The following is a 15,460-nucleotide window of genomic DNA, read 5'->3' as shown; positions in this document are numbered from 1 at the left end:
TCACCCGAGTCATCTGGTCTGCTTATGGCACAGTTTATACGGTAGCCTCTCTTGACCAGTTCTAAGTCTTCACAAGCTTTGTCACCTAGTATCGAATCAAGTCTTTCAGCCACAACAGAAAACATGAGATAATGCACTTTGTCTTTGACTGTCACTTTAAGTCTGCATACACCTAAGCTATCTATTTTCTGTCCATTATAGTCCTTCAGTAGTACTGACTTTTTCTGTATTTTGGGCTTTTCTTTCATATTGTTAATGTCACTCATACTGATTAAGTTTGCTTTTGCCCCAGTGTCTAGTTTCAAGGTAACTAATGCTCCATTTACCTGCAGTGGGATCATCCATTTGTCCTCTTTTACTGCATTAACTTTATGTTCAGCATTGTCCATTTCTGAGGGCTGCACATTTTCTGTATCCTTTTTGATATTGTCACATGACACCATTCGTACAAAAAATGTCTCACTTAAATCAGTGTCCTCAATTACATTAACTCGTTGCCCTTTCTTAGTTTGTACTTTTGAAAAGCATTGTTTGGCAAAGTGATTCTTTCCATTACTCTTTGTGCACATTTTTCCAAACGCTGGGCATTGTCTTAACTGGTGTTTGTAACCACAGCGTTTACAATTTAAAATTTCATCCTCCGATTGCTTTTCATTTCTGTTCTGCCCATGTTTCTTCCCCTTATAGGACACAGCACCGACAGCAGCATTATCACTCATTACAATCGCATCATTATTGATTTCACTGAAAGTCCTCGCGTGCTTTCGAGCTAGCTCGCTGCCTTGGCATATTTTCACCGCATTTTCCAAATTTAGTTCGGTTTCTCTCAACAGATGTTCCCTGACTTTTTTATCATGAATACCAAACACAATCTGGTCACGAATCATGGATGCTTTGAGCTCAGAGAAATTACATGTCTGTGCTTTCAGTTTCAGATCAGTTATAAAGCTATCAAAAGTCTCATTTTGCTGTTGTGTCCGAGAACAGAAGATGTATCTTTCATAGGTCTCATTCTTTTTGGGAGAGCAATGTGCATCAAATTTTTTTAGCACATCTTCTAATTTTTCTCTGTTCTCCACTGTATTAAATACAAATGTATTAAATACCTCTATCGCCTGTGGGCCTGCAACCGTAAGCAGCAACGCTACCTTCCTTGCGTCTGGCTTCGTACCGAATCCGATGGCTGCAATGTAGAGTTCAAATTGTTGTTTAAGAGTCTGCCAATTGTAGTCGATGTTTCCTGTGAGTTTCAAACGCTCTGGTGGCTTCAAATTCTCCATGTCGCTTTTCACAATTTTCAGCAGATCTTCACCACCCTGGTACCATCTTATGTTCATTAATAACTAGACATTCTTATTATGAACACAGCTAGCTTCTAGCTTGTCATTTATTCAGTACACGTTCTCTAGGTACAGTATCTGTAGAGATGCAGCATGTGTGCTCCTGTGTGCAGGCTGCCATCTTGACTGTTGCCTTGTGGGTAGCCTAGTGCCTCATGGGTAATGTAGTCTTAATATCTATACAGCTGGGTAGTGTAGTCTTTTATACATACAGCTATATACAGCTCTACGGCTCCACCTAGTGTCCACTATAGAATGACATGTTATTGATCATTACACTGGGGAGGTCTCTTCCGCCCATGGGAAGGGAAGAGAACCTCTCTGCGTGCTGTGACTCCCTCCATAAGCATTTGGAGGGAGTCATGTGAGAGCCTGGGTGCAGCCCTGCACCTCTGTGCAGTGCTAGCCAGTGTTTGCTGCACTTCAATGCTGTAGAACACTGACAACACAGCTGTCAAAATAAATTTGCACATGGTCCCTTTAAGGAAACCGGCTGATGACACGTCATCAAATGACGTCATCAGACCCATTTCCTTCAATTGGCTGGCAAATGCGCTGGGTGGCCTTAACAAGTACAATCAACGTAAAACCATTCTACACAGCGGGCTGGAGCCAGCAGCGGGGTCGGGTCCCGCCACCGACATCGCCCGCCACGGACCCGTCGAGGTAGGGGAAATCGCGGCCCAGAATTTCAACAAAGTTTCAGAGAAAGCAGAGTGAGATGGCCACGAATGAAGTTGTTTTGGAAAAATAGTTGAAGGCATCAAATTACTGTAATTTAAAAATATACTTACTACTGCTCCCCATTCCAAAAAAAAAGTGATGTATGTTTTGATAAGGTAAGATCCTTTGTTTGTTACAGAAACTGGCCCCTTTGGCGTCCCCCTCACAACATTGCTTGAAAATGATCAAAAGAAAGTTCCAGGAACGAAAATTCCTCTCATCTTTCAAAAAGTAAGTACAATACTTTGAGCAGAAATTCCCGATTGGGCCCAGGCTTAATATGGGTTAACTTAGTTCGAAGCGTTGTATAGAAGGATAGTGAGGAGTCCAGCGGTGCCTGTAGCATGCAGTCAGACCTCAAGCACGGAGATCTGCGATAGATCACACAAGCACTTGAAAGTCATATGCGGCACCGTCTGCACGGAAGAAACTATATATATTCCAAAAGATGTACAAAACTAAGGGATTACATTTGATGGTTTGGTTTTAGAGTACGGATTACGGTTAACGGTATCCTTTGTGCATGTAATGGATCCGCTCCCACAAAGAAACGGTTGCTGGAGAATGCAGCAGTTTAATCCCCTCCTGAATGATCATCTTGGCTCTGGACCAGCAGCCACTTCCTCTGCCCAGCTGGGCTGGCGTGTGGTGTATGGCCTCTTCAGCTTTGATGCCTGAGGCAGTAATTCAGCAGGAGTTCACTTTTTTTTAATGTCACATTGATTCAGATTCAGTGTTTGCAAAAATTGAGTACTCTTTACTTCAGATTTCCTTCTCGTGAACTGATCGCTTCAACAATTGTTGAATACTGTACTCCTTTAAAGATTTTTCTCTCTCTCTGAATGAATCCAAAACTGGATGGTTAGTTCTTCACATTGAATCCATCAATGGGGGGGAGGGGGGGTGGTGGCTGTCACAGGATTTTAACAGATACATGCAGACTTTCTGCAAGCCAGACCTGTCAAGTCTCATTCTTTCAGAGTGAATCTCCCTCATCTTGGTTTAATCATATGATCTCTTGTGACATATTGCATTCTTCCAACAAAAAAAAATACAGCTCCAAAGTCTTTAAATGGGGCTGTTAAGTTTTTGTGTCGTTTCTGTTCTTATTCTAAATTTCTTAGCTCCCATTTGTTAAATAAATTATTATTGGTGAGCCCCAGCTCCCCTATGCCTTCAAGAATATCTTTCACTTCTATCATATCTAGGTACGCTCTCAGTAACGTGCCCGAGATAACATTTCCGTTAAATATTTTAGGTCGGAGTTATCCTAGGATGACCATCAGATCTATCTGCTGTCTTCAACAAGCGGTAGATTGCCACCAAATTGTACCTCGTTTCAGGTTAAAACTAATGAGTGCATTTATTTAACCAAAGCAAATAAGTAACAGTAATGTAACATTATGGCCTAAAAATTCGAGCACCCTCAAAAATGGAATGTTGGCCTTTATCTCCAAGGGGGGTTTGAATTCAAGAGTGAGGAATTGATGCATCAGGCCTTGGTCAGACTCCATCTGGAGTACTGCATTCAGTTTTGGGTACCGAACCTTAGGAATATGTTGGCCCGTGAAGGTCGTTGTAGGAGCAGTGCCCCGTAAAATTGCCAAAATGTTGCCTCTGAAATTGTAAAGGAAATGGCCTGAGGATACCCGTGGGGTACAATATGGAGTTCAGCTGTTGAACTGAGTGCTGGGACATAGCAGTGAATACAGGCTTTTAAGTAATTAAGTTGTAAAGTCATTATCCCTGGCTTGGATCCAGGGAAGAAGCACTTAGTGAGTCGCAAACAAGTCATGACCCCTAATAATTGTGTGGGTCTCTTTGTTAAAAGTAAAGCTGTAAGGTGGGGGGGGGGGGTGGCGGGGAGAGGATTGGAAAAGTGGAGCCAACCTGTCTGGAGATTCTGGGAAGTACTGATTGTTGGGAATCATTGATGCACAAAAGCATGAGCCCTTCTGCCACGTGGGTCACTCGGAGGTAGAGTTTGGCTTTGTCTTTGCTAGAAGTAGCAGTCTTTCTTAGTCTATGTGTTAACCAGAAGAAGGCTTTTTTATTTCCTCTATTCTTCTGTAAGAACTTGTATCTAGCAGATGTAAGAGGTATCCTTACCAGTACAAGAGTGTCAGAGGTTAGAAACTAAATTGTGGCTACACAGCCCGTTACGGGCAGAGCTGAGAGTGTCACTAAGGAGATATTAGGGCAGATGGAGGTAGGTTTTAAGGAGTGCCTTAAAGGAGGAAAAAAGAGGCAGAGGTTTAGGGCTGAGGGCCTTGGCAGCTGAAGGCATGTCAGAAAAACCCCAGATGGTTCCATAGTGAGGAGTTAAAGGAAAGTGTTAAGGATTTGACTGGTTCATCGGTATATATTTGTCAGGATACCAAAGCCCATCTTTCTTACAGGGCACAATGCAGATTCACCAGAATGATACTGGGGTTTAAAGGGTTAAATTAGAAGGCCAGGTTGCATAAACTTGTGTTCACTTGAGTTTAGAATATTGAGGGGTGAGCTAATTGAGGTGTTTAAAATTATAAAAAGGATCGCTAGAGTAAGAACATAAAAATAGGAGCAGGAGTAGGCCATTCGGCCCTTCGAGCCTGCTCCACCATTTAATGAGATCATGGCTGATCTTCTGCCTCAACTCCATTCACCGGCCCTATCGTCATATCCCTTGATGCCCTTACTAGTCAGAAATCTATCGACTTCTGTTTTGAATATACCCAATGACTGAGCCTCCACAGCCCTCTGGGGTAGAGAATGCCAAAGATTCACCACCCTCTGTGTGAAGAAATTCCTTCTCATCTCAGTCCTGAATGGCCTACCCTTTATCCTGAGGCTGTGGCCCCTGGTTCTAGACTCCCCAGCCAAGGGAAACATTCTCCCAGCATCCATCCTATCAAGCCCTGTAATAATTTTGTATGCTTCAATGAAATCCCCTCTCATTCTTCTGAATTCAAGAGAATACAGGCCTAGTTTACTCAATCTCTTCTCATACGACAGTCCCGCCATCCCAGGAATCAATCTCGTGAACCTTTGTTGCACTCCCTCTATGGCAAATATATCCTTCCTTAGGTAAGGAGACCAAAATTGTACACAGTACTCCAGGTATGGTCTCACCAAGGCCCTATATAATTGGAGTAAGACTTCTTTACTCCTGTACTCAAATCCTCTTGTAATGAAGGCTAGCACACCATTTGCCTTCCTAATGGCTTGCTGCACCTGCACATTCACTTTCAGTGACTTGTGTACAAGGACACCCAGGTCCCTTTGAGCATCTGCATTCCCCAATCTTTCACCATTTAGGCCTTTCTGTTTTTCTACCAAAGTGGATAACTTCACATTTATCCACATTATATTCCATCTGCCATGTTCTCGCCCACTCTCACTGTAGATACAGAGAAGCTATTTTCTCTGGTGGGGGAATCCATAACAAGAGGGTATGTTCTTAAAATTAGAGTTGGGCCATTCAGGAGTGAAATCGGGAATCTGGGTAGTGGGACTCTGGAACTCTGTCCCTCAAAGTGCTGTGTTTGCTGGGTCAATTGAAATTTTCAAGGCTGAGATCAATAAATGTTTATTGGCTAAGTGTATCAAGGCATATGGATCAATGGAGTAGAGGCACACATCAGCCAGGATCTACAACAACAACTTGCATTTATATAGCACCTTTAATGTAGTTATCCCAAGATGCTTTACAGGAGCGTAATCAAACAAGATTTGACACCAAACCACATAAGGAGATATTAGGACAGATGACCAAAAGCCTGGTCAAAGAGGTAGGTATTAAGGAGAAGAGAGAGGCAGAGAGGTTTAGGCAGGGAATTCCAGAGCTTGGGGCCTAGGCAGCTGAAGGCACGGCCGACAATGATGGAGGGATTAAAATCAGAGATGCGCAAGAGGCCAGAATTGGAGGAGCGCAGAGATCTTTACATTGAATAGACAGAACAGAAACAGGCAATTCGACCCAATCAGTCCATGCCAGCGATTTATGCTCCACTCGAACCTCCTCCCGTCTTATCCAACTCTATCAGCCCAACCTTCTATTCCCTTCTCCCTCATATGCTTATTTAGCCTCCCCTTAAATGCATCTAAACTATTAACCTCAACCACTCCCTATGGTAACGAGTTCCATATTCTCACCACTCTCTGGGTAAAGATGTTTCTTCTGAATTCCCTGTTTGATTTCTTGGTGACTATCTTATATTGATGGCCTTAGTTTTGCCATCTCAGAGGGTTGTAGGGCTGGAGGAGTCTACAGAGATAGGGAGGGGTGAGGCCATGGAGGGATTTGCAAACAAGAATGAGAATTTTAAAATCAAGGCGTTGCCAGACCAGGAGCCAGCGAGCACGAGGGTGATGGGTGAACGGGACTTGGTGCAAGTTCGGACACGGGCAGCAGAGTTTTGGATGAGCTGAAGTTTATGTAGGGTGGAAGATGGGAGGCGGGACAGGAGAACATTGGAATCGTCAATAGTCTAGAGGTAACAAAGGCATGGATGAGGGTTTCAGCAGCCGATGAGTTGAGGCAGAGTCGAGCAATGTTACAGAGGTGGAAGTAGGCGGTCTTAGTGATGGATATGAATGGCCGAACAGGCTTGGGGGGGCTTAATGGCCTACTCCTGTTCCTATGTTCCTCTATTTACATGAATAAAGTTCCAATTGCATCAGAGGCAGTTGGAGCATGAGCTTTTTGTGATGCTGGAAATGAAGGATATACAGAAGAGATTTCAGGTTTGGATGAGCCAGCATGAACAATATATGACAACACCATCCCTTTAATTCAAATGTGTTTAATCCAGTTGCCATAAAATAGGTTAACTGTGTAATAATTCCTTGTCCTAGCTTTTGTCAAGAATGGAAGAAACGGGTTTGGACGCTGAGGGAATTCTGCGAGTACCTGGGTCTGCCTCACGGGTGAAGGTAGGAGTCACTTCCCATTATCCTCCTTCTGATCAGTCTTCATTACAGTGTAATGACATAAAATAACAGGTAATTGTTTGGTTACTGGGCTGCTAAAAGGTGGATGATAAATGCCTGTTGCAGCAAATGGACAAGAAATTGCCTTTAACGGAGTGTGAGTTTCAAAGCAATGATACATGGGTCAACAGCCAATAATTGGAGCAAAATGGAATAATATAAAACATTGGTCCCAAGTTAATCATTGAAACTTAAATGCTTTCAAGGGCGATCTGAAGATGTTTTTAAGTGAAAAAGTGTGTTAATACGTACTGCTAATGTGAAATAATTGAGGGTTGTGTAGTATATATTGGTCAGTAGAAGGGCATTACCCATAATTCTTCCCTTATTGAGTTCCTGCTTTCAGTATGTCACGTTGGGGGATAAGATGAAAGGGGTCAATCAGAAGTCACGTGCTTCCTGACAGAGAGTGAGAAGGAAAACTAAAAAGAGAGAGCTCTGAAAGTGAGGGGCAATCGGTACCAGCACAGTACTCAGAAGGATAAAAAGACAGTGTCAGGAGTGAAAACAAGAATGAGCATTTTTTAAATCGAGGCATTGGTGGACCCGGGAGCCAATGGTCAGCAAGCACAGGGGTGATGGGTGAACAGGACTTGGTGCGAGTTAGGCTACAGACAGCAGAGGTAACAAAAGAAAATGCTGGAAAAACTCAGCAGGCCAGGCTACATCTGTGGAGAGAAAATAGAGTCAACGTTTCGGGTGAAAACCCCTTTGTCAAGACTAAAGAAGCACAGGAAATGAAATGGATTAAGAGGCCAGGCTGGGAGAGAACAAAAGAGAAGAGATATTAAGAGGTCTTCAAAACGAGACGAGGTGGTGATAGGACTAGTGGAGACAAAAGACAGCTCCAGATTAGGTGTGAAATGCGCTGGCAGAATGGGAGACAGTTGCCATGTGGGAGAGAGAAAAAAAAAGAAAGGGGGTGGGGGGACGGCCAAAACAAAGGTGTGGATAAAAACTATAAGTAAAAATGTAATGGGGGCCGAGGTTATGATCTGAAATTGTTGAACTCGATATTGAGTCCGGAAGGCTGTAAAGTGCCTAATCGGAAGAATGTCTCTTTTCTTTTGTTCTCTCCCAGCCTGGCCTCTTAATCCATTTCATTTCCTGTGCTTCTTTAGTCTTGACAAAGGGGTTTTCACCCGAAACGTTGACTATTTTCCCTCCACGGATGTTGCCTGGCCTGCTGAGTTTTTCCAGCATTTTCTGTTGTTATTTCGGATTTCCAGCAACTGCAGTATTTTGCTATCGTACAGACAGCAGAGCTTTGGATGAGCTGAAGTTTATTGAGGGCGGAAGATGGGAGGTCGGCCGGGAGAACATTGGAATAGTCAATAGTCTAGAGGTAACAAAGGCATGGATGGGGGTTTCAGCAGCCGATGGGCTGAGAGGGGCAGTGTTGTGCAGGTGGAAGTAGGTAGTTTTTGAATATGTGTGACCCCATGAATGGGCACTGCAAGATCACGCAGGGCGCTGTAGCTGTTTCTCTGAGGCTGAATTTGACATCCACAGCATTGACTGTTTTACATGATTTGAGCTGCAAGGCTGGTTTAGTGAGGCGCATTACATTCAATGAGAACGGGCGAGGGTGACGTCATTGGACGCGACGTCACTGGCGGAGCTGTAGCTTCTTCGCATGCGCTGAGAGTGACGTCACGGGTGCCCCCGGTGCATGATCGGTGACATCATCAGATGCACTGCCGCATGCTCGGTGATGTCATTGGATGCCCGGGTGCAATGCTTAGTGACGTCATTGGGTGGCCCGGCGCATGTGCAGAAGGATGAGGTCATGGGTCACAAAAACTGGAACCCACAGTCGCTAATCACTCCATAGAAACATAGAAGATAGGAGCAGGAATAGGCCATTCGGCCCTTCGAGCCTGCTCCGCCATTCAACGAGATCATGGCTGATCATCCAAACCCTAGCACCCGGTCCCTACACCGACAGCCATCCCACACAAGCCCTATCCCCGTAACCCCGTGTATTTAATCCCCCCTAACACTAAGGGCCAATTTTTATCATGGCCAATCAACCTAACCCGCACATCCGTCAAACTAAACACTCTGGGAGAGAGCTGTGGTGGCTGATGAGGCATTGTTGTCTGGGTCATGGATTGTTTTCAGGTCAACTTTTACATTATAAAGTGAATAGCGACACTGTGTCCTAACGTCCGGATTTCGGGCCGTCCGATGGCGTCACTCCGAGAAATGAACACGCTGCCGTTCATGCTCAAGAGCCTGATCCAAGTGTACTGGGGGGGGGGGGGGGAGAGCACGCTATCCATCTCCCCATATGGATCATGTTCTCCCTCCCCGCCGTGCTCTGCTCCCTCCGACCTCCTACTCTCCCCACTCTGCCCCCCGTGCTCTGCTCCCTCGGTGCTCCTGATTCTCCCCGCCCCCCCCCCCCCATGCTCTGCTCCCTCGGTGCTCCTGATTCCCCCCCTCCCCGTGCTCTGTTCTCTCTGGGCTCCTGATTCCCCCCCTCCCCGTGCTCTGCTCCCTCGGTGCTCCTGATTCCCCCCCTCCCCGTGCTCTGTTCTCTCTGGGCTCCTGATTTCCCCCCTCCCCGTGCTCTGTTCTCTCTGGGCTCCTGATTCCCCCTCTCCCCATGCTCTGCTCCCTCGGTGCTCCTGATTCTCCCCGCCCCCCCCCCCCCATGCTCTGCTCCCTCGGTGCTCCTGATTCCCCCCCTCCCCGTGCTCTGTTCTCTCTGGGCTCCTGATTCCCCCCCTCCCTGTGCTCTGTTCTCTCTGGGCTACTGATTTCCCCCCCTCCCCGTGCTCTGCTCCCTCGGTGCTCCTGTGAAAACTTCGACAACCGGAAGTTCTCATTCCCTGGCAATATTCACGCCCTAAAAGGACAGGAATCTTCAATGAGAGAAGGTTCTGTTCTGGGCTGCGAGATAAAATGCCGAGAAGTTATTCGGTTTAAGTTAAGTGAGATGCCCCATTGAAGTCGGGTAATGTAGTTTTTCCATTATTTTTATTTCTATTATGAAAAATAAGTTCCTGTTGAACGAAGTGAATCTAACCATTACACTTACTCGGCACATTCACTTTACTGTGGAATAAAGCAGTTTAACAATTCATATCACAGAATCACAGAAACCCCACAGTGCAGATAGAGGCCATTTCGGCCCATCGAGCCTGCACCAACACATATCCCACCCGATCCCCGTAACCCCACATATTTAATCCCCCTAACACTAAGGGTCAATTTATCATAGCCAATCAACCTAACCTGCACATTTTTGGACTGTGGGAGGAAACCGGAGCACCCGGAGAAAACCCACGCAAACACGGGGAGAATGTGCAAACTCCACACAGACAGTCACCTGAGGCCGGATTCGAACCCGGGTCCTTGGCGCTGTGAGGCAACAGTGCTAACCACTATACCACCGTGCTGCCCTAATCCTTATCTCATCTTGTGTCTGCCTTTAGAGAAATTGAAGGAATACCAATGAAAAACAATACAGATGTCTGGTTCAGCTCAGGATGAGTGTATGAGTGTGAAACCCCCGGGTCTCGTAGATAGGTTACATATCGATAAAAGTGAGATGCTCAGATTGTTTAAGGGAACAACTAATGCCACTGAAACCAAGAAGGTATCCAGGGCAGACCTGGATTCATGACCATGTGCAATCTATTACACCTTGCACAGTCACACGGCAATTAATTTCATGTTAAACCACATAGATTAATGGTTAACATGTAACTGGCAAAAACCTTATTGTTATTGGCTTTTAACATTTTCCTGCACTAACATTATTTATTATTACCAGTCGCTTTTCCACAGCCCTTTTCTTTATTTAATCTCTATTTAACAGATTTTGTATTTTACTTGCTCCTTTAGATCCCCTCCTTCTGCCCTCTCATAGACCGTGCTATTTTAAAAATTTGTTCTTGGGATGTGTGCGTCGCTGGCAAGGCCGGCATTTATTGCCCACCCCTAATTGCCCTTGAGAAGGTGGTGGTGAGCCGCCTCCTTGAACTGCTGCAGTCCCTGTGGTGAAGGTACTCCCGCAGTGCTGTTAGGGAGGGAGTTCCAGGAATTTGACCCAGCGACGATGAAGGATCGGCAATATATTTCCAAGTCAGGATGGTGTGTAACTTGGAGGGGAACTTGCAGGTGATGTGTTCCCATGCGCCTGCTGCCCTTGCCCTTCTAGGTGGTAGGGATCGTGGGTTTGGGAGGTGCTGCCGAACAAGCCTTGGCGAGTTGCTGCAGTGCATCTTGCAGATGGTACAAGATGTTTTAAATATTGTCGCTTGAGAACCCTAGATAACGGGTCAAACCCAATAAATGGGAAAAGCATCAAGGTTGAAAAGATTCCGAACCAAGATGAAATAAAGCAGGAAGTAGTGGTTAGGTGTCACCAAGCTATGATTTAAAACCCTGTAAACTGTAGGAGGACTGGGAGAAGTCAGCAGTTCAGTTTTCAGGTTTGAGAGTAGGTGGAGAATATCCTTCTACAGCTAATACCACTGCAAATATTATGGGCCGTATTTTCCGATTGGAGGTTTCCCGCGTGCGGAAGCCTCCGATCTGAAAAAAATCTATGCACTTACCTGAGGGCTCCCGAGGTGCGTACACTTCCGCTCCTGGGCCTCTCCAATGCCAAGTGCGCAGGGCCCACATATCCCAGAGGCGCAGGTGGTTCACAAGCATCCCATGGATCACATAGAAACATAGAAGATAGGAACAGGAGTAGGCCATTCGGCCCTTCGAGCCTGCTCCGCCATTCAACGAGATCATCCAAACCCTAGCACCCGGTCCCTACACCGACAGCCATCCCACCCAAGCCCTGTCCCCGTAACCCCGTAACCCCACGTATTTAATCCCCCCTAACACTAAGGGCCAATTTTTTTTATCATGGCCACTCAACCTAACCCGCACATCACGTGGGCCATGGGGAGCCAATCAAAGAAGGGAATCTCCCTTCATACACTTGACAGATAGACCTGTCAAATATATGAATTGAGATCACCCCAAAAACACTAAAAGATTAAATAATTTTTTTTTATCACATTTTTAAAATTAGTTGAAATTGCAATAAATTAAATATTTTAAACATTTAATTTTTTGAAAAAAATACAGGGCTAAAAATAAACTTGACTTTTTAAAAGTATTTTTAAATGATAAATCAGTGAATTTTTTTATTTTATTTTATTTTTTTCAACTCTTATCCTGGTAAAAGCAGGCCTTACACCTGCTTTTACCAAGCATCAAAATTCTAAGGGTTTTCTGCGGGCGGAGGGTCTCCAGAAAGCGTAACTCTCCGCCCGCAGAGGCCCTTCTCCAGGGCAGGCGTCCGATCTGTCAAGAGCATTCTTGACAGATCGGAAATGCCGGTTTTCAGCGCACGCACTGTGCATGCCTGAAACCAGCATTTCCGATGTCCCTACGGGTGTGTACACAGCGAGTACACATCCATAGGGATCGGAATATCCGGCCCTAATGAGTTTAATTAAAACATACTTGAATCTTCTGTTTAATTTGATCCTTGCAATGATATAATTAACTATTTATTTACTAAGTGTGTTCTGCTGTATGTAAATGTTGTAGGATTCACAGACTACATACCCATACAGTAATTGTTAACTGTTTTGTATCCTCGTTGTATGACATGACGTAGTATCAGGACTCATTCTATTTTAGTTCAGGTAGAGAAGAGACATTGCCTTGTTCTGCTTAAATGTTTCTTGTTCTTATCTGCATTTCTTGGTTGAAAAAATGGGGCTGTTGGGGAGAAATGGAAGATACTGATGGGTGACTAATCCTCCAAGCATTTCCTTAGCTGTCTGTGTACTGCTCTCCCGCTTCCTTATATGTACATTGGAAGATTGAAAATTGCAGGTTGTACCATATATGAGACACAAACTCAGTCTAAAACGATGAAGAACTATCGGAATCTGGAAAGCTCCAACTTCGCACAAACCCACCATGGTCTTGCATTTAAATGTTCTTTGTGGTTTGACGTCTTTCATTGCCATGTGATGGGATCCTGATCTTGCCTCGCGCATCAGAGGGAGACGAAGCCCTTTTACCAAGGACAGGAAAGGACATTGGAAATGTGATTCACCACGCGACAGTTTCACGTAGAAGCTTCTATATACAGATCAGTGCTGGCGGTAGACTGGCAGGCTGCTTGGCTTCATGGTTTGGGAGTGGGTATGGCACGGTAGGAGAGGGCAGAAGGAAGGGGCTCTAAAGGAGAAAGTAAACTATCACATCTGTTAAATCGAGATTCAATTTTTTAAAATATTTGTTCATGGAATGTGGACGTCGCTGGCAAGGCCAGCATTTATTGCCCATCCCTAATTGCCCCTTGAGAAGGGCAATAAATGCTGGCCTTACCAGCGATGTCCACACCCCATGAATGAATATAAATTTTTTAAAAAATAGACTTTATGGCCTAAATCTTTTGGCTGCGTACTGGAGGAGAGGAACCTTGTTCCTGGAAAATTATGAGTACTTTGCCGCAATTTTCCGCTCTGCGCCCAGTCCACGATGGGTGAGGTTCCTTGCCACCAAAGTGTAGTCGGAAAAGTTCCAGTTTTATGTAATCCACTTGACTGAGCCTGTACTACATGCAGAATGTTTTCACCATACTCGAAGAACAGTACATTAACCAGTGCACCACATGTCATCAGTCAGCCCTCGAGTGTCACATGTACACTGTTTACATGGTGTGTACGTGTAGACTATTTGTGCTTCACACTGCACTAGTTTCGGACACACAAAACGACTGCTGCCTCGATTCCAGGTTCCTCTGCCTCGCTATCTCTCTCTACTCTGCCCTCTATTTGCTCCTCACCACCTCCTCCTCTTTTCTCTACCTCTTGTAACCCCCACCTCCCCCAAAACCTCTCTGACAACTCTCCTCTCTCTCATGGCCTGTCTTGCCCAACTTGCTGCTCATTCACTCCTGACCTCTTTTTTTTCTTCTGCAGCCCCAGGCTGCCGTCTCTCTGTTACAGATTTGAGTCTGCCTTGGGCTCAGTAGATTCAGTCGCTTCTGTAGACGATCTGAGTCTCTTACATTTAAGGGTGTGCTCGTAATATCTAACTATACAACCCAGGGGTGGAACGAATTGTGATCTGAACTGAATATTTGCGTCTTTTGTACATGTGCTTCTTCACTCTCTCCGAAGACAGACCCAGCAAACACTTGGTAAAATGAGGCCTGATTACAAATTGCCAAGTTGCTTTATTTCATAGTAAGGTGAACATTCAGAATAGCAGTTAGCTTTGGACTTATCTTCACACATAATAATCTATATATATAATATAAAAGTCTGTCTGTCTGTCTGTCTGGCTATACAATCAAAAGTTATAGAGCATACCTACACATATGTTATATCAAAAGAAAGCTTATCATTAGGGGAGTCTAATAGGCATATTTACTTTTTGGTCAGACAAAAATTGTTCGGACAGTATACAAAAAAGTTTCAAAAAACGGCAACATTCCGCTCATTAGCGTTTGAGTGACGTGATGGTTGACCAATCGTACAGGGGATAGCGTTGAGTGACGTGATGGTTCACCATCGTACAGGGGATAGCATTGAGTGACGTGATGGTTGACCAATCGGTGCATCACGGGGGGGGGGGGGGGTTCATTGTGTGTGTGGGCGGGCCATCCTACAGGGGGATAGCGTTGAGTGACGTGATGGTTGACCAATCCTACAGTTGAGTGACCTGATGGTTGACCAATCGGTTGCGTCACGGGGGGCGTTTCATTGTGTGTGGCGGGCAGGCCTAATCCTTCTGAGCTGAGGTGAGTGGCCGCCATCTTGATTCCTAACTATTGATTTATTTTTCCCACTTTCTTTGTGTTTATTTTGAAATATGGATTTCCAGCAAAAAAAAAGTTGGTTTTAAAAGAAAAAAAAAATCCTTTTGCAAAGGGACTCGGGCTTTCCCCCCCTCGGCGGTGGATGAGCTGCCTGCAGGCCTCAGGCCTCGAAGCCTCGGCCTCTTCCTCGCCAGCCACGCCCGAGGCTAGGCCACCGCCCGTCCCGCTGGGCCCGATTCCAAACCAGCGGCCCACAATCTCCGCCATCTTGGTAAAGGCTGGCACGGCGGGACTGGGCCGAGCGTAGCCAATCGCCGCCATCTGGTAAAGGCTGGCGGGGTGGGAGACAGTGAGCGCGTGAACGTCGACGGCGTCCCGGAGCGGGACCTGAGAGGCGGGCCTAGCCTCACGTGCTCGGCCGCGCCACTCGGCCGGCCCTGAGACGCTGATCCGCACACGGGGGCTTCGGCTCACCGAATTCGGGCTCGGGGGAGAGGGGGAGGGAGAGAGAGGGAGGGAGGGAGAGAGAGGGAGGGAGGGGGGAGGGGGAGGGAGGGAGAGAGAGAGAGAGAGAGGGAGAGGGAGAGGGAGAGGGAGGAAAGAGAGAGGGAGGGAGGGAGCAAGA

General features: G+C 45.8%; 1 protein-coding gene across 3 annotated transcripts in view; it reads left to right on the top strand.

Annotated features, from left to right (window-relative positions):
- Positions 1–15,460, top strand: part of arhgap28 (Rho GTPase activating protein 28) — a 220,593-nt gene that overhangs the window by 185,167 nt on the left and 19,966 nt on the right. For all 3 annotated transcript variants that reach the window (XM_085992399.1, XM_085992397.1, XM_085992400.1), the window contains 2 exons: positions 2,203–2,294; positions 6,903–6,980. In XM_085992399.1, coding sequence (XP_085848525.1) covers positions 2,203–2,294; positions 6,903–6,980 — 170 coding nt within the window. The remainder of the gene's footprint in view (positions 1–2,202; positions 2,295–6,902; positions 6,981–15,460) is intronic.

The sequence above is a fragment of the Somniosus microcephalus genome, chromosome 7 (genome assembly GCF_052327205.1).
Source record: "Somniosus microcephalus isolate GS21.2 chromosome 7, FLI_Smic_1.0, whole genome shotgun sequence".
NCBI classification, from domain to species: domain Eukaryota; kingdom Metazoa; phylum Chordata; class Chondrichthyes; order Squaliformes; family Somniosidae; genus Somniosus; species Somniosus microcephalus.
Note: the sequence above shows the minus strand (reverse complement) of the source record. Positions and strands in the feature narration are given on the sequence as shown.